The sequence below is a fragment of the Harmonia axyridis genome, chromosome 4 (genome assembly GCF_914767665.1).
Source record: "Harmonia axyridis chromosome 4, icHarAxyr1.1, whole genome shotgun sequence".
In the NCBI taxonomy this organism is placed as follows: domain Eukaryota; kingdom Metazoa; phylum Arthropoda; class Insecta; order Coleoptera; family Coccinellidae; genus Harmonia; species Harmonia axyridis.
Window position 1 is genome coordinate 27,130,997 of NC_059504.1, and position 19,791 is coordinate 27,150,787.

General features: G+C 31.7%; 2 protein-coding genes across 3 annotated transcripts; both read left to right on the top strand.

The window, feature by feature from the left end:
- The first annotated feature begins 573 nt into the window (after positions 1 to 573).
- LOC123677943 (golgin subfamily A member 1) lies at positions 574 to 8,638 on the top strand. Of its 2 annotated transcripts, none has more exons than XM_045614680.1 (7): positions 574 to 1,239; positions 1,427 to 1,644; positions 3,846 to 4,106; positions 4,322 to 4,567; positions 5,284 to 5,498; positions 5,553 to 5,781; positions 7,587 to 8,638. In XM_045614680.1, exons 1-7 carry the CDS (start codon positions 858 to 860, stop codon positions 7,965 to 7,967), a joined length of 1,932 nt encoding a protein of 643 aa, XP_045470636.1. In that variant the 5' UTR covers positions 574 to 857; the 3' UTR covers positions 7,968 to 8,638. The 2 variants fall into 2 exon arrangements, with proteins under 2 accessions (XP_045470636.1, XP_045470637.1); XM_045614681.1 differs by having other exon boundaries at positions 578 to 1,230.
- Positions 8,639 to 8,775: 137 nt separating this feature from the next.
- On the top strand, positions 8,776 to 15,810 carry LOC123678019 (uncharacterized protein C05D11.1-like). Its single transcript, XM_045614785.1, has 14 exons — positions 8,776 to 8,891; positions 9,215 to 9,428; positions 9,497 to 9,738; positions 9,848 to 10,057; positions 10,159 to 10,281; positions 10,341 to 10,595; positions 10,651 to 10,917; positions 11,632 to 12,057; positions 12,832 to 13,249; positions 13,313 to 13,547; positions 13,718 to 13,901; positions 14,300 to 14,601; positions 15,341 to 15,493; positions 15,572 to 15,810. Exons 2-14 carry the CDS (start codon positions 9,257 to 9,259, stop codon positions 15,639 to 15,641), a joined length of 3,057 nt encoding a protein of 1,018 aa, XP_045470741.1. The 5' UTR covers positions 8,776 to 8,891; positions 9,215 to 9,256; the 3' UTR covers positions 15,642 to 15,810.
- Positions 15,811 to 19,791: the final 3,981 nt, after the last annotated feature.

The following is a 19,791-nucleotide window of genomic DNA, read 5'->3' on the forward strand; positions in this document are numbered from 1 at the left end:
GCATCCTTCACCATTTTGAGAGCCCTTACGTGCCCAATGAAGAGTCCTCCCCACAGATTACGGATGTTATCCGTAATCTGTGGTCCTCCCTCAAACCATTGTCCCTGCTCCCAGATTCTCAGAGCTCTTTTCACAACAAGATGCAAAGGAAGGAGACCATAGACAAACTAATCTACTACTAGTTATTACTAGTTTATCTATGAGGGAGATTATTATTAGTATTCTGTGAGGGAGACCTAGCAGGCACTCTATCGCTGCAGTAGGGGTTTATCTTAGAGCGCATGTAATACCTAGACACGTTTTCCTCTGGTATTTTGCTCCCACTCTAATCTATAGCTTTGGACAACATGAACAATTTTTTTTTGTTTTTCGACCTATTCAAATTTCAAACACAAATCACAAATATATCTGAATCTGGAAATCGGCCCTGAACACTGCTGACCATAGAGAAATGAAAATAATTTGTCTATGCTGCTGACTTTCCGAACTCGCCCATTATATAACTCATGTAATTTTCTCTGATTCTAGTAAATCGCCTTCTTTTCGTTTAACTGCACTCAATTGACATTTATTAGTTTTAATTGAAAGTATTTCAATTAAGATTTAATTTCCAAGAAAATAATGCTTATGTGGCATTTTTGATAACTCTATGAAAGAGACATTTGTCAAAGTGACATTTTACAGTCGTGTTGTTGAAAAGATGTTAAATTGAAAATTGAAGAAAATTTGGAGTATTTGGATGATTTAAAATGTCCCTGAGATGAAATTGATTCAGTTTTCCATACCTACTGAAAGTAATAACAAGATTGATATCAGTGCGTTGAAATAATGCGTTAAATAACTGAGTCGGTTTGAATATGTTTGCTTCGTTGAAAAATAAAATACGGGAAGAAACCGGGAATGATCTTTCCAAGCTAACAGCAAAAATAACTTCCTCTACTGTACAGAAGTTTGATTCCTTAAGAGGAAAATCATTCCAAGGTTCCCATTCTAGTATTAATTCTATATTGTCATCTGATGATCTTAAAGACGGAACAATAGATATAGAAGATGTGAAAAAAAGAGTTTCTAGAATCGAAGCAGATTTCAAGAGAAGACTAGATCAAAAAGAGAAAGAATGGTCTGAAATCATCAATGCCAAAGATAAACAGTTGGAGATTTTAGAAAAAGAAAAAGAGGAAGCCTATAAACAAATTGCAAATTTGAGAGACAAATTGAAAATTACCGAAGGTAATGAAGGTATTTAAAACTGGCACATCATAAAACATTCTTGGTATACCATATTCTTTTTTGTGTTTTGATAGATTCTTTGATTTATATTTTTCTTGATATAACGACAAGTTTTATAGCTGTATTTTGACAAATGGCTATTATAGGCTTTTTTATACAGAATTTATTTATGAAATTGAAAAAGCTTATTTTCTAGATTTCAAACAAAAGTTGGTAGAACATCAAGAAGATAAGGAACAGATAGAGAATTTTCAATCCCAGGAATTGTCAAAAATAAAACATTTAGTATTACTGCGTGATAAAGAATTGGCAGAAAAAAATGCTTCCCTTAAGGAAGCCCAATTGCAACTTGAAAAGATGAGAAGTGAAATGGCTAGACTGAGAAGACAGGAGGAGCATTTAAGTGATGTTCAGGTTTGTCTAATAATAAAATTTTGATTATAGATACTGCACTTTCTCCATTTTTCATCGAGAGTGTTGATATGGTTCCATATCAAATACTTTACATTCTGCTTTATAACGAATATATTTCAATATGCAAACTTTTTATGTAAATATCATCAATCGATTTCAATCAGTATTTATAGTAAATTTGAATACATTGGGTTGATATTTTCAATAGTTATTGGTAGGTAAAAAAATCATTCAATGTGAAAATGGATTCAATACATCAATTTACTATTTATGTTTTATCTATTCCAATTTTTTATCATGGAGATAATGTCTTTATTTAGGTAATATTTATCTTATCTATTTACATCAGCTCGTCAATATTGGGTTAAAACTACTAGAAATAGTATGTTTTGTTGTTTGAAGTATTTTTTTCTGAAATGCTCTCTAATAATGTTTTGATAGATAGAGAAATGAGCACAAATTCTATTTCATTTCAATTAACCATGACTTCAGATAAGAAAACAGAAATATTCAATGATAATTCTCTGAACAGACAATAATTTTTTCATTTACTAAATTAAATTGCAATACAGACATATTTTTTATATATATGAATCTGTCAAAAACTATAAAACTAAGATGAGGGCGTTTATGCATTTTACCTAAGAACTAACACTATGACTAGAAAGTTGGCCAACTTTTAACTAAGAACTAAGCTCTTAATTCTTCTTCTTCAACCATGACAGTGGCTACTATGGGTTCGCTTGACCATGTATCCAAAGCTCTTAGTTAAAATAAAAAAGTGCGCATCCACTCCATAGAATTTCAATATTGAGAAGTGACAGTTTCTACTCAATTCGTGATTATCGATGAAAAGTATTCGGTGTATCAGAAAAAAATTTGATTTAATTTTTAACAATCAATATCAACGTCAGATAGAAAGTAGTTTGAGCATGCCAGATTTCCATCACTATGAACTAACAAGATAGTGCATAAACGCCCCAGAATTCTTAGGTAGAGTTCTAGTAATTTCCTCCTCGGAATGGTGCATAAACCCACCATTACATTTTCAAGTTATTGTTTTGAGATGGTATCTAATAATGATGATTCTGGCATGAATCGAACATTTTGTTGATTCCCATAGTAAAGATTCGGTCAATTCATTTGCATATTCAGCTTCATTTGATGCTAATAAAAGAGAATCAGTTATTTTTAGTTCTATTAGATCCATTACCCTCATTTTCTTCAACCTATTAGAATTTTCCAAATGTGACATTCTTATTTATGCGATATAGTTTGCTTTGTACACCCTCACGCTCTCTGTTGTTCAAAATTGTCGCTTTTTTTATATAAAAAGTTAGTATAACAAACTTTCAATTTGCTTCTTAATGTTGCTGTATAGTATTTCATTATTATTTGACACACATGCCTTATCACAACCTATAGTATAATTTTTCATGTTTATGTTGTTGGTGTTGATTCAGAGAATTTTGATAATTTCAGATGTAAAAAAATACTTGTTTCTTTATTAAATTTCTAATGTTTGCGTACTTAAATAATTCTGAACTTTTTACTTTGACAGAACCACCTTAGAGAAGATAATAATGAGTTTATTAACATCTATTAATTACATTTCTTGTCGAAAAAAGTATGATTTATATTTTAGTGTTCATTACAAACTCTTCAATGGAATAATAAGTTTTAGATAGTAGCATTTCCAAATGCAGTTGTATTCAAGTTCTCAATTTCTTCTGGTAAGTGAATTTAAAATGTCATCAAGTTTCTTTATTATCAATTGAGACCTCATCTGAAATTGTCAATGAGTACTTGTTTGCACAAATAGGGTTATTATCGGTTAACTTATTCATTGTATTTTGTATTTTTCAATGAAATCAAAACAAAGACTTGTGCTTTGAAGTATAACTGATAACTTCTCTATCGTTATCAGATTTCATTGATCATCTAATAAGTTTCTGAATTACATAAATTAATAAATATATCAAAGAGTTATTAAAACGTCCAAGGCTAAGAGTTAAAAATCAACTTTTGACCACTTTGAACCATAGCAACACCCAAAAATTGTTTTAACACAATCAGGTTGTTATTTTAAATATTAGCACGTGACTTTTTTATTTCATGGGCTTCAGCATAACACAGGTATGTGCTTCCAGCTTTCAAATTATTATGCCCTTAAAAAAATTATTGTTTGATCAATTTTTTAGGATGACTTGGATGCTTTACGTCATTCAACTTCAAGGGATATGGCTTCTTTGGCATCTAATTTAACGGCAAGTGAAGAAGAAAGAAAACATTTAAAAGACCTTATTGTTATTTTGAAACAAAGGTTAGCTAATGAGACTTCTGCTGATGAACAGTTGATTTCTGAAAGAAAATTGCTAGAACAAAGGCTAGAAGAAGCACATGTACATTTAGCCGACATCAAAACATCGTGGAGTGATAAGATCACATCTTTAGAAACACAGGTAGAACTACTAATTTTATCATGTTATTCAATTAATACATGTTATCTCACTTAATTGGAAATTATTCGTTTCCCCCTCAATTCTTCTTTGATTTTGTTAAGAAGATATAGTAACGATAATCAACTGAAATTTGATTAGGAATTGGTTTGATCCAATTCATGCAGTAGTGATTACATTTAATTATCTTTAATTAAATAATATAATTTTCTTCAAAGGTTGGTAGGCTCAGTCGTCAAGCAGCTGAAGAGGGTACTGAAAGGAGAAGAGCTCTCCAAGAAAAAGAACTTCTATTTGAAAAAGTGCAACAATTGGAAGCTGAGCTAGAATATAATAAGTTGGATTTGAATAATAAAAATAGCAAAATTCTGAGGTTAAATGCTGATTTGGAAGAACTATCAGCAGAATTAAAAAGAGTCCGTGCTGAAAATGAGGAACATGTTTCATTTTTGAGGACTCAATTAGTGAGTCAACCATAATTTTCATGAGATATCTGTTTCTCTAAGTTTTCTTCTTAAAATATTGCTTCTGCATGGGCAAATTTTTATAATAGTGATAATAAGAAGTACTATTAAGTATTTTATTCTGTTTCAGTTATGTATTTTCAGCTTTAGTTACTATAACAAGTTATTTAAAAATATTGATTCATTTTAAATTCATTTAGTTCTTAGTTTGAATCAAAAATCAATTCAATCAGTTAAATGAGATTTTTGTTTAGTTCCTCAAATGGGTAAGTTAATAGAAGCTCATTTGGATTTGGTGAATTTATTAGATTGAAAATTCAAATATTATTTCTCTCCTTCAGTTTTCTTGACTTGAAAGATGTTGTTTTATTACAATTTTTTTTTTCAGATTTTATGAATGAAAGAAATCTTTATACTTTCTTATATAATTACTGTAAAACATTCCTTTTTTATAATAATTCTTATTTTCTTAGTTCTTCCAGTCAAGGTTCTTAATTGCACATTCCACTAAATTGTTTTTATTTCACAAATTTTGTTAATTTTTTCACATCCTATAAATTTATTTTTGTTCCTAATAAATTTTATTGAATAATTATATTGTTATTTTTTACATACCTGCAAACATTTTTTCCCTTCCTCTAGTTATAGTTATCATAATTTCAAAGATTTTTAGATGATTATGTTCTGCGGTTGAAAAATGCCATTTCATGTTTTAGATCAATTCAAACACAGAAGTGACAGTTGTGAAGAAGAACTTGGAGAATTCAGAGACCAAAGTTGAGAAGATTGAAGAAGATTTTTTGAAATTAAGGAAAACGATTGATGTAGAACATGAGTTGAATATATCCTTGAATGAAAAAATATCGAAATTAGAAGGAGAACTTCAAGAAGAGAAATTTAATTCTCTGAATGTTCAAAAAACTCTTTCAAGGTTAAAAAAGGAATTGGTTTCAAAGTTTCTGTCATTCATTGTTTTCTATTGTAGGGTTACTTCAGAAAAAAATGCAGCACTCGTGAGAAATGCAGAAATATCCCAGCAAATCGAATTGATAAAACAAGAAAAAAGGCGTCAAGATGCAGAATTCAATGAGTTATCAAATAAGATGAACCAATTAGAAGAAGAATATTCGAAAAATAAGGAAAGTGAAGCTTTAGAAAAGCAATTGAGAAATCAAATCAATGATTTAGAGGAACAAATATCGGATAAAAATAAAGTGAGTTATAAATGGATTTATTTATAATATATTTATAAAATCATGAAACGGTCAGGGGGTGAAGGATATTTTATTAATTGCATATAAAACAAAGTCTGTGGGTAAAAATTGAATGATTTAGTAAAAGGTATCAACTATTTGAATCAATATATATCAAAACTTCTTTACCACCTAGTTCTCTTATTGATTTTTATTATAGCCTTGTTTAGTGTCATATATCTTACAATATTTTGCTCTGGGGAGTCTGTGGTTCCTTCTTGAGAGTTTTTGTTGCACAGAAAAGAGTAATTCGTCTCATTTTTGTTTGAACCAACGCGCATCCTGTCGACTTATATTTGTCGCCAATAAATTACTGTCACTTCCACGTTCATACATATTCAAAAGTCTCATATACGCCAAGGATAATGAGACTTAACTGGGAAAAACTAGCTAGTAGTAGTAGTAGTGAGTTATGTGTTTTATGATCATAAAACACATAACTCACAGGTGCTTCTGGTTCCTAAACATCGGATTTAGTTTCAAACGTTCTCCACTTTATCAGGGCATTACATTGTTCAATCATTTGCCTTCCCATTTGAAATCTTTGAACAAACAACCATTCAAAAAATTCCTGTGAGTAATGTCAGTCTTAACTTGCGATTTCTCAATTATATTGGACCCAAGGTGTATAACAGGTTGCCATCGGAAATAAGAGCTTGCAAGAAGAACAAGTTCAAGAAACATGCAAAAAATTTATTTATGAAAACAGTTGGCAATTTGGGGGAATTTTTCAGTTGGACTGTTGGTGGTGAATTTGGACTAGACATTCTTGGTTGTGCTGTAGTATACTGCCTAAGACTCTTGAATCACATGTAGTGAAACTTTGAAATGTGAGAGTGAATGTCTGCACATACAGATGTTTTGACATCTAGGTGCATTCGTGGATATGTTTTTGGTGATTTGTGGGATATTGAGGTGGCGTGAGGACTGCGCCTCATAGAATTTTCATTTGTTTATGTTTTATGTATGTATTTGATTTGATTTGATTTGAAAAAAAAAAAGTAATAGTAAAGTTTATTCAATATCAAAATTTACATGTTATGTCAAATCATTCATTTTATAATATACTCGAACTTAAATATTCTTTTATGCTATAAAATGAACCATTAATTAAAAACTGTTCGATGGTTTGATCAAATTCATTCCGGAAGGATCAATAAATTATTACTATTTCAATACGATGTTGTGTATGTGGATACATGCGTGTGATAATGTTGGAGATGTAATATCTGACATCAACCAATTCCAACCCACAGATCGCTATTAAAACTATTATATAAAAATATCTACACGAAATTCTCCATCATATTCAAAATCCTATGTAACATAAAGTATTATACTTTATGTTACATTTTGACTGTGATGGAGAATTTTGTGTAACTTGAGAGATATTTTTATAGAATTGTTTTAATAGCGATCTGTTGTGTGTAATTGATTGATGTCAGATATTACATCTCCAACATTATCTACATACTCTCCACATACACAACATCGTATTGAATCAAGTCATGATTAAGGACAACCCCATTGTTTTAAATGTAAATTTAAAATAATTTATGTCCGAAACGTCGACAAGGTTCAACTGGGTTTGATTCACCTTTTGTAGAATAGTCCAATATAACCGTTATATTACTTACATTATAAAAATGGACATGAAAAATCCTCAAGATGTTGATTATTGGTTACAATTTTTATAAAAATAATAACTTCATCTTTGAATTTACAGCACCTTTTATAAGACTGATTTTTGATTAATTCATTTCCAGAACATTAAAACCTTAACATTGAGATTGGCTGACATGAAGAAAACCCTTCAGCAAGAATTGAGGACTCCTACAAATCATAATTATTTCACTGATGATACAAATACGGCAGCTATTTTAACTCCAACCCAAAGTTCTGTGAGAAATCATTCTCATAATATAAAAAGGGATGAAGAAGATGTCAATTTCAAATATTTGAAACATGTTGTGATCAAGTTTCTGACCAGTAAAGACTATGAAGCTCAACATTTAACCAAAGCAATATCTACTGTACTTAAATTTACACCAGAAGAAGAAAAGCTTATTAATGATACAATAGAGTGGAGGAGATCCTGGTTTGGAAGTAGACCTAAATTGTTACATAAATCCAAACCTATGAGCTGATGGTTATTGTGAATTTCTTGTAAAGATTTGATTTTGAAGTTTTTGGAAAATTATGCCAAATTAATGTATGTGCAAATGGAGCATTTAAAGAATTATTTGAATTGATTAAGAAGATGTATATATTATTATTTTTTTGTTATTTTACTATTAATGGCTGTTATTCTCTTTCTCATATCATTTTATTTATTTATAACTTATTGAAAATAATATAGCAACAATCCACTTATTCAAAGATAAAAGTTGTATAATTTTTATGGAGATGAAATTAGCTGAGATAAAACGCTGCCAATAAGACATTGTCAACAAAAAGATTAATGTGATTCAAACCGCAATCATTAACACTATAGTGAGAAGAAAATCAATTGATTGTAATTGTCAACATTCCATATGTAAAAAAAGTGTAATATAATAGATAGAATTTCTGAAATTTTGTTCATTTCATAAATGTTGATTTGATCAGTGTTTCCTAAGGAATAAGTTACCACAGTTTTTTTATATTTTGATTTCTTATGTTGAATATTTCAAAACAAATTGATATTGGTTTAGGTTGATTAACTTCATTCTACATTCTTGAAATTTTTCTACAATAGAGAGTTAAAAATTATATCCAATTTGTAAATCTTTATTTTCAAAGTGGTTATGACTATTATTAAAAAGATAATTCAATATAACTCGACAATTTTCTTGAAAATCCCCATCAAACCCCATTACAACCATAACAAAAAATATTTATTTCAGAACCAAATGATAACTATTAATGAATTTCGGTATATTTCATTTTGGAATATTATTTCACAGTTGAATTTAACTTTATTGAATTGGGGATATTGCCTTTTCACCGAATATGTCAACTGTCAACCTCTTAACCCAACACAAACATTTATCAGAAAATTCAAGATTCATTCAATTCACATTCAGTGATTGGTAAGCAATATTAAAAAAGTGCTCACTTAATAATAAATCTAAAGGATCTAAGATTCCGCTTTTTTTTTATATCCATAATTTTTATAGAATGATATAGAATCAACATCGAGGCTTTCAATCAATTAAAAATTGCAAGAACAGAATTAGTTTTAACTAAAAGTCTCAATTTTTAGGCCCTTTTGAAAAAACGCGTTTCTTACCCCTTGACCACATCCCCCCCCATAGTACTGTTTTGTCGATTAGTAGATAAGTTGAGTTGACAAATAATATTTACCAAAAAATTATGTTTGACTACTAAGGTTTTTTTTCCCCTCATATTACAGGTTGGATATACTTTTGTAATCTGGTTAATCTGTACTTTAACAATGCCGCCTGTTGACAAAACACCAAACGTCATCTCGAGTTCTTTTCAATTAGTTTACTCAACTAAGGCATACAATAAAATTCCTATATTTGAGTATGAATCTACCACAACAGGCTTGACTGTTGTTATCGCTGAAGTCGATGGGCCTATAGTAAACGGATTCTTCTGCATTGGTAGGTATTGCCCTATAAAAGGATTAATCTTAGATTAATATTAATAATGAATATTATTTTTCATTCAGCTACTGAAGCATTTGATGATGATGGTTTACCTCATACCCTAGAACATCTCATATTTTTGGGTAGTGAAGAATATCCATATAAAGGTGTTTTGGATTTGCTGGCTAACAGATGCTTTGCTTCTGGTACTAATGCTTGGACTGATGTTGATCATACATGTTATACAATGGAAACGGCAGGAAGCCAAGGATTTTTAGCTCTCATGCCTATTTATTTGGAACATATTCTTTATCCCACTTTGACTGTAAGTTCAATACCTTTTAATTAATGGTAAAAATCAATTATATATATTTTATGATATTGGGCTATATTCTATGCATTCAGTTACTTCAGGAAATATTTCTATAATTTAGAATGAAGGCTTTATAACAGAAGTCCATCATATAACACCTTCTGGAGAAGATGCTGGTGTAGTTTACTGTGAAATGCAGGGACGTGAGAATTCTGCTGAATCTAGACTTCATACAACATTATCTCGACTTATGTATCCAGGAAAATGTGGGTATTCATCAGAGACTGGAGGAATAATGAAAAATTTGAGAGAATCAACTTCCAATGAGAAGGTGATAATTCGAAATATTTTTCATGTAACAAATACATTTTTTCTCTCAATATTCAAAATTTGTATTGTTTACCTAATCTAGTCTGTATTTGTTTTTTTCAGATTAAAAATTACCATAAGGAGTTCTATCGACCAGAAAATTTGAAAATCATTATTACAGGTCGTGTTGAACATGAAACAATTTTCAAATCTCTATCTAAGCTAGAGGAAAAAATTATTTCTAAGGTTTGTGTTGAAATAGTTCGCTCATATATTCAGAACAAAAATGTGTTTAATTTTTTAAGGGAGATTTGGGTCCTTTCCAAAGACCCTGGCAATCACCAGTTTCACCTCTAGAGTCATCAACTGACATTGAGATAAAATATCCTGCTGATGATGAGAGTAACGGGTTATTCTGTATTGCTTGGAGGGGAGCATCAACTGTGAAAGATCAGTATACCGTCACAGCTACTTCTTTGATGTTGAAATATCTATCAGAATTTTCAGTGTCTCCCCTCCAGAAAGAAATGGTTGAAATTGAGGATCCTTATGCTAGTGAAGTAAGGTCTAGTGGAGAACACAGATCTTTGAAAAATTATTGTTGTAATTTTCCAGATAAATTATAACTTGTATCAAAACTCAGAAACTTGCAACTACCTCACCTTCCAGGATGTACCATTCATCAAATTAAAACACATAAAATCAAAACTATTTTCGATATTGAGCAACATTGTAGAGAATGAAAATATAGATATGGAAAGAATGGAGAGCATAATAAAGAGAAATAGACTAGAATGCACTAGTTACTTGGAGCGTGATCCGCACAGCTCTGTTGCATTTTTAATCATTGGTCATGTTCTTTATGGCAATACTAAAGAAGATGTGAGTTCGATTTAAGTTAACTTTTTGAATAGTGCTTTAAATTTTCATTTAAAACATGAAAAAAAGTTTTATATCATGTAAGAATCATGGATAGATCGATATTATTTTATGATAGTTTATTTTATATGGAATAAAAAATTTTATATTACTTCTGATAAGAATCGCAAATGTATCATATTTGATATTTTTACTGTCATATCCTTAAATATCTTAAATATCAGTTTTTCATTTATTTGGGTATTTTAATTTTTTTTTATTTGGATTTGGAATTTGTGTGGTATTATATAAAAACCAATTTCAAAAAGAACACCCTGTATACTATTACTTTTTTATTTCGGTTTGCCGTAGCTTCTTGATTATTTATGTATTAACTTCCTTGTCCTTTCTCTAGCGGTTTTCAAGTAATACTAAAATGATAAGTGCGTTTTCTCAAATGGAATTGCTTGCTTATCATAGGATGTAGTAATATTATACAGGGTGTTCAATTAGAAATATCAATGTTGTTTGTACTTTTTGATATAAGCCGCTACACCACAGCGCTAAAAATATTTGCGATCGATAGAGAAGTGGTTCCTACCTAACAAACCAAATTTTCAATAAAATCGTAATTTCTGTTCTCCTTAAATATATATCCCTGTATTTTTACAGGGTAATGAGTCACAACCCGTATATTTTGGATAAAGATATTTCATTTATGTTTCTTCCCTTTTACAGTTGGAACAACGAGTAAATCCCTTGATAGATTTTGATTCTCTGAAAAATGAACCCAAATCTTATTGGGTCTCCCTCTTGAAGAAATATTTCCTTGACAACAAATTTATAACAATTATTTGCAAACCTAGCAAAGAAGAGAAGCAAAAAATGGCTCAGGAGGAAAAGGAGAGGGTGGCTAAACAAGTGGAATTATTAGGCCAAGAAGGTTTAGAACTGAAGGGAAAAGAATTGGAAAAAGCCATTGAGTTCAATGAACGTGAACCCTCAGAAGATATGTTGGTGTCATTGACCATTCCCGAAATTACTTCTGTTAATTATCACAATATTGTGAGACTTAGGACTGATTCAAATGTTAAGAGGAGTCTAGATCTTTCGGAGACACCTGTTTTCACTTTCTTTGATGATGTGAATTCCAATTTTGTTTATGTGAGTATTGATAAAAAAATATTTTAGAAATACACTAACTTGACGTCAGGAGCTTTTAAGTGCTCGTCATTCATGCGCCTATTGCGCCCTAGGAGATCATAGAATTTCTGCCTATTCCAATTTGTTACGAAAACATTGGGTATTCTATTTTTGATACTTCGCTTGAGTTTCTCATAGTTTTAGAGATGATCAACTCGAAATGTGAAATGGGGTCTAATCGAATTTTTAATTATCTATTGCATATAAAGTATGATATATTTTATGTTGGTCAACTTGCCGATCAGTGTGTCCTTACACATATCTCGAATTTCATGATCTGCAAATGATTTTTGAATCTGTATTCAAGAAAAATCGGTAGGATTCGCTGTCAATCAAATATTGATATTTTTCTGATTGTTCTCTTGCATTTTTTTTAATTTTGGTTCCGCGGTTAAACGCGGTATTTTTAAATTCTCCCAAAAATAAAATTTCGAACTGGAACCATTAGTTAGATTTACCTATTACGAACTCAACAGAGGCATCGGAATCTTTTCTAATTTCATTAGCATAGGTTTTTTCATTCGAAAGTTTTACGGACCGGTCGGCCGGACATAATTAAATTTGAGTTGAACCATATCGTTTGAGACCACTCCTGGCTTCAAATTCGAAAAACTACAGACATTGTGATGGAATGATATACAAAGAGCTCTATTCAGGGGACAAAAGCTCAAAAATTGGCGTTCTGTTTCTGATTAGGAATAATTCAACCTAAAAATTTACTTTCTTTGTTTATAGATATATGCACTTCTAGACACTAAATACATACAGCCTGAAATTAGAAACTACCTTCCTTTATTCTTTGAAACACTTCTGGAATTACCAATCATGAAAGAAGGGCAGTTGATACCTTACGAAAAGGTAGTGGCTGAATTGTATAATGATACAGTTCAAAATTCAGCTCATTTGGGATCCACAAAGAGAGGTTTATTCAAATGTGGTTCAAATTCTACTACTGGTGTGATTATGTTACAAGTAGAATGTAGTCATTTTCAGAAAGGTCTTGAATGGTTGAAAGATATATTGTATAACACTGTTTTTACTGCTGATCGATTGAAAGTTACAGCCAAAAAAATGCTTAATTCTGTAGCTCAAGCTAAAAGAAGTGGCAATGATATGGTTTCTTATGCAGCTAAAGCTTTGTCCTTTTCCAAAGGTGATTTGATTTTGATTGATAACGAGAAATGTCGAATTTTATATTTCACAATGAATTTTTCAGATAGCAACATACTGAGGAATGGAGTAATTAATCAAAATAAATTTCTCTCTAGCCTTGTCGATAAACTTGATTCTCCTCAGGCTGATGAAATTGTGAAAAAATTCAATGCAATGAAGAATTTTTTGGCCGAATATAAGAATTTTTCTTTGTATCTGGCTGGTAACTTGAGAAATCTTCCTAACCCTGCACAAATTATCAAAGAGACATTCGTTCCCAGTCCTGAAATACCAAAATGGTGAGTAATTTTCAGAATTGGCAATTTGGCCTATTTATCTTTCATATTCTTCATTTTGCTAGTATGGGTTCTCCATTTTTTCAATGATATATAAAAATCATGTTGAATTCACTAAATTTTTGGGTATTAACTGTTATAATTCCACAACAGATATAAAATATATTTTTTAGTCTCACATACACTCAAGATTTTGAACTAATTAAATCAGGGGAAAGAGATATGCCTGGGTGCATTATAGGTATGGGATGTTTAGAATCATCATATTTCATACAATCTACAAGAACTATAACCAATCCAGAAGACCCCGATGTACCTGCTTTGAATTTGTTTTTACAATATCTGACGCAGGCTGAGGTGAGATGAAAAAAACACTGACATGAAATTGGGAGTTTTTGTACACTCTTTGTTCATTTATATTTAAAATGTATCCCTAAAAAAATTGATTTCTGTCTTAATCTGATATATTTCTCAAGCAAAATGCATATTTATAACAGTAAAGTAGTAAACTGTTCCATTCCTTTCACATAATAGCAATATAACTCCTTTTGTTGATGCCTTAGAGTAATTAACAACTTTCAGTTAGGCCCTGTGCCACACCTTGAAAAATGGACAATATGAAATTTTACCACAAACTCCCAATTTGCAAATTTGGCCAAAATCATTGTGCTCTGTTCTGTTGAACAAATGCACTAAATACTTCTGATCCTAGGCATGCAATCATTTATCTAATGTTTTTTATGATAAATTTGTAGGGTCCAATTTGGAAGCAGGTCAGAGGAAAAGGATTAGCTTATAGTTATTCAATGGTTGCTAAATATCAAGAAGGTTTACTTTATTTAGTATTTTATAGAGCTACAAATGTTGTTGGTGCTTACAAAGAAACTCATCAAATAGTAACTAAACAGTTGACATCTAAACAATGGGATGAAACTCTTTTGGATGCTGCAAAGAATTCTCTTATGTTTGAAATAATTTCGCAAGAGAAAACTATTGGAGATGTTGTCTACCTATCTGTTACTTCTCATTTGAGAGGAATAGACTATAATTATAATAGGTAAATAATATTTCTTCCAATTATAAATTATTGTGTTGTATAGATGTAGGTTATTGAGATAAAAAGAACTTGGCATAGATCCAAAATATAGCTAAATTCAAAAAAAGGCCCTATAAGCTGTTTAGGCTTCTAGATTCTTTCATGTCATTGGTGTGTCCGGATCTTCCATTTATTTAAGCAATGCCATGAGGTCATAACATGTTTTCTAGCATCGTTGCTGGATTTTTTACCATGAAACAATCAACAATTATTTGTAAAAATATTCTCAAGCTTTGAGTTTTTGAAAATTTCTTGGTTCAAGAAGTCATCATTATTTTTTACAATTAAAAAATTTGTTTTCGAAGAATGGAGTGAAAGTGTAAAAATTTGATGTGTCATTTTGTTTGTTACTTAAATTTGGCATTTTCATTTAATTCTTTCAAATTTTGTCTATAATAATATTTGAATAATAAAACACTATGCAGTGTCATGCTAATTCAATTTAAAAATTCAATTGTTGATTTTTAATATACTTGGAAAAAGGCCCCAGTCTGGCAACGACATTCAAAAAAGTATTTTGGCCAAAAATAAATATACACATCAACACATGGACAGGTACCTTATTTATGATTTTAACTTTGAACTCATCTAGAATTCACATTTTCCTACATCAAATTCAACTTAAAAGTTGTACTTGGTTTTACTAGAGCAAGGATATTCTTAAATTATTCAATGATGTAATTTCAAATATAATTTTTAGAAACCTCATAGATATGATAAAGAATGTAACAGTGGAAGATCTAAACAGAGTTGGTGAAAAATATGTGGCGCCTCTTTTTGATAGCAGAAAAGTAAATACCGCTGTTGTAACTGATCCATCAAGGATAAAAGAGATACATTCAGGACTTAAAGAGTAAGTTATCTACAATTTCTGGTATTTATTTATGGTTTATCAATTTTTCTGATTCATTATTTGGTTTGTTTTCTTTAGGTTTGAACTTGATTTGAACGTGTACCAATCATTGGAAGAAAGTTTTTTGAATGAAAAATGTTGTAAGTAATAAGAGGAAGAATGTTAATACATTCCAGAAGCCAGAAAATCAATTTTTTTTTCATTTGAACACTGTAATGTGATTAAACTTAATTATGTATTCACATTTGTACAAATATGCCATTATCCTGTTCATTAAAAGACTTGATAACCTCACAAATTATAATATTTGTATGTTGCCCATTTGTTATTTTTTAAATTTACAAATACATGTTTTTAACCCTCATCAGTTAGAATACAGTTAATTATTGCAGCATGGAGTTATTAAAATAGAGCAAATATAAAGCTAGTGCAGGTGGGCGATGTAAACACATTTTAATCAAGTTTATTAGGTGTGTAATGTTTCATATTAAGCTTGTTTTCTTCTTTTAGCTAATGTTGCCAAATATTATTGAAAACCTTTAAACGAGTTATTTGTCACGAACAAAGAAAAAAAACCACCTATACCTGCAAGTTTCTATATTTAAGCCTTGATTACCTTTGAAGCCATACGACCGGTTTTCATGATTCTTAAACGAATGAAATATGTATTCCTCATGGAAGATTTTGGAGCCAATAGTCAATTAATTCCTTTGGACAGAAGGTTTCGTGAGTTTGAAAAAAAGTAAATATTTGTTATTAAAGGAAAGCGATTCGGTATATATAGATGGCTGGCAATTTACCTTGTTTTTACCATATTTCATATAATACAAAACATGGGTAATTCAGACCCTCTTTTAGATTTGGTATCGTGCTTACTATGCATACTTTGAAAGTTAACGAGAAGTGATTACATTTAAATTTATTTGAGTTATTTCAAGATTTTATCGCAACATTAGATAAACTTCATGCCCTAACAGGGCATTTCGGGTCAGCTGATTTTGACAGCTATTTCATGTGGCCCATGTGGGGCAAATAAACCTGACGTTCTGAAGAAATCAACTTCATCTCTATTTGCCCTCATCGAACAACCAAAACCGAACAAAATGATGGCATTTTGAATAAAATTGAATCAGTAGATTGAAATAAGAATAACAGAAATAACAGAAGAAATGCTAAGCGAATTAACGGTTGCTTGCCCCACAGCATCCCCCCTACCAAGTCTGTGACGTCAACCCGAAATCCCTTTTTGTAAATAAAGGTTATTAGATGGGTATTTCTCTTTTGTGTACCGTATTATTTTATTGCTGGCCAATTTGACAGTTTCTAGCTAGGTTCGGCATTGCTTAGGTACCTGAAAGAATTCAATTTCGAATATTGAATCATGAATAAACTTTATTATTATTATTCCCGACTTTAGACTGTACGCGTAGGATAGAAAAATCTCATCGCCTCGCCGTCGACTTTCTCACTCCCTGCTAATTCATATTCATTCACTCAATCCTAGATATTTAAAATATCAGAAGGAAAGAACTCGGTCGTGTCCAGTCTATGTGGTCCCCCTGGTTCTCCTCGAACTTCTGGTCCTCTTACACGCGATCCTTGGACCTGACCGTCGCTTCCTAGGAATTTTCTCACCGTCCTTGCAGTACCTAAAAGAACAGCTTTTTTCATTATAATATTAGATATATACTCACTAGTCCTAGTCCTAGTTGATTGCTATTTCTCTTGAGATTTTTGAGTACTATTCCTGTTGTTGAGAATGTTGAAATGATAATTGGAATAGTTCTCGTTAACATAATTCCCCACTGCTGCTTTATCTGAAATTCGAGGTCCCTATATTTTGAAATTTTTTCGACCTTCTTTTGACGCATGTTGTTATTTGGTATTGCTATGTCGATAAGTATTGCTATCTTTTGATGTTTATCGACTAGCAGTATATCTGGCCTGTTGTGAGGGACTGTTTTATCAGTCAAAACTGTACGATCCCAGTACAGTTTATAGCGTTCGTTTTTCAGGATGGTTTCGGGTTGGTACTTGTAGTATGGCACTTTTTCAGAATGAATTAATATTAATTTGGTTGCCGATTCTTGGTGTAGTATCTTTCCTACTGCATCGTGTCTCTCTTTATATTCATTTCCTGCAAACATTTGACATCCTCCCGTGATATGTTGGATTGCCTCGTTCGTTGGACACCCATAACGGCATCAATCGTTAGTAATAGTTCGGTCCTTTATGATATGCTCGCAGTAATTTCTCGTTTAGATCTCGATCTTGGATGGCTAAAAGAAAAAGATCTTGGATGGCTAAAAGAAAGCCTTCCGTTTCTGGATACATCGCACCTGATGTGAGCCAATAGTTCGACGCTTCAATGTCGACATCATCCTGATTCACCTCGTTGAAATGTCGCCCATGTAGGGGCTTTTCTCTCCATCTTTGCAGTTTACTTGGATTGTCTAGGGATTGTATGGCAATTGCTCCTTGTGCAGTTGTAAATGTGTTGATTCGTCTGCTTCACAGTACTTTGTAGACCTCTGACGTGCCTGATTTCTCTTTGAAGTATGTTCATAGGCATTCCATTTGCCCATGTGCAAGTTTCATGATGTCTAGTAGATCTTTAGGATTTAGGAATATCTTGTCGGATGCTATGAACTTTGCCTTCTACCCTTTTTTTTTGTAGTTTATTTTGTTGTTCTTCCCTGGCTGGTTGCTGACTTTTAGGTTTTGGCTTCACATCTAGCACTGTTGCTATTGAAAATGCTGCACAGTATAATAAGGTGCAATGATTCGAGATTTTGGTAGTCAGGAAGAAACTTGGGTATAATCTCCTTGTTGGTCATGGCCAGAAGATGAGTTAGTTTCTTGGATGTCCTCAATCTTGGCAGAATCGGTCGCCTCAATGGATCTGTGCCCTCAAAATCTATGACGCATCTATCCATTGTGGCAGATTATCGCTCCAGTGGTTCTCCTTGGTCTTCTTCTGGATTTTCGACGGGTGCAGAATATACAGGGTGGCCACTTTCTCAATGGGATTGTATTGGTAACTTTTGAACCATAAGAGTTAGAAGGTCGGTCAAATGGAGAAAAAGTTGCATGCATAGAAGCATTATCAAGCAGTTCAAACAAATCGAGATTATCAGGGCCGGTTATTGAGATATCATAAGAAAAGTAAATTCAGTCATTTTGATTTTTCTTTTTTTCCCACATTACTTCAAATATTATCAAAAAATGTTACAGGAATTTTTTATTCGACAATAAATTGTTCTCAATTTGACGTAATCAGATTTCGAATCCAACGTTTCGTGCTCTCTGGGCCACCCTCAACCATGGGCGCCCGCAGAAATTTTTCTCAGGGGGGGCAAAAAATGAAAATTATTGAAAATTGATAAGGCGTTCATGATTGTCGTAAGCGATATCAGTATTCCGTTTCTTTTTATTTCTATATTTATATTCATAAGTGGGAGGAGGACTGTGCAAAATATAAATTATGAAGTTTTCCACTTCAACATTTTTTTTAAACATCAACAACATAGGGTGATGTAAAATAATACGGTAACTCTTTTCAATGGAACAATTTACAAAAAAATAAATATAGAAATATGGAGAACGAAATGAAATAATTATTATAATTGCTGATAAATAAAGAAAAAACAACGAGTAATAACGAAATAAAAAATATATACATATATGCTCGATAAAACTATGTTCATAAAAATAATAAAAGAATAATAATAAATCTTGAAATATATAGTGAATGACGCAAACAATGGAGTTTAAAACATTATACTAAAATATGATTCAAAATAGCACTCCAGAATGTAAAAACAACAAACAAGTATATTATCAAAATTAACAAATCATAAATTGCAAAAAACAACTCTTCTTCTTCTTCCGGTCCCATATACAACTTGTACGTTGGGGTCAATGTCCCATCTCTTCAATTAATGGCTGCCAAAGTTAGCATGTTGTTCTCCGCCATTCGGAATAACGTCTCTGCATCCTGCACTCCACACCAATCTCTAATATTTCGCAGCCAAGAGTGTTGTTTTCTCCAGGGGCCTCTCCTTCCCTCTATTTTACCCTGGATAATGAGTTTAGGGATAGAGTAACGGTCTCCTCGTAGGATATGTCCCAAGTAAGACACCTTTTTCTGCCTTACGATGTTCAGCAGTTGTCTTTCCACTCCGGCTCGTCTCAATACCTCCTGATTTGTCAGATGGTCAGTCCAAGGTATTCGTAACAATCTGCGCAACGTCCACATCTCAAATGCTTCTATGCGGTTAAGGGATTTGACTTTCAGA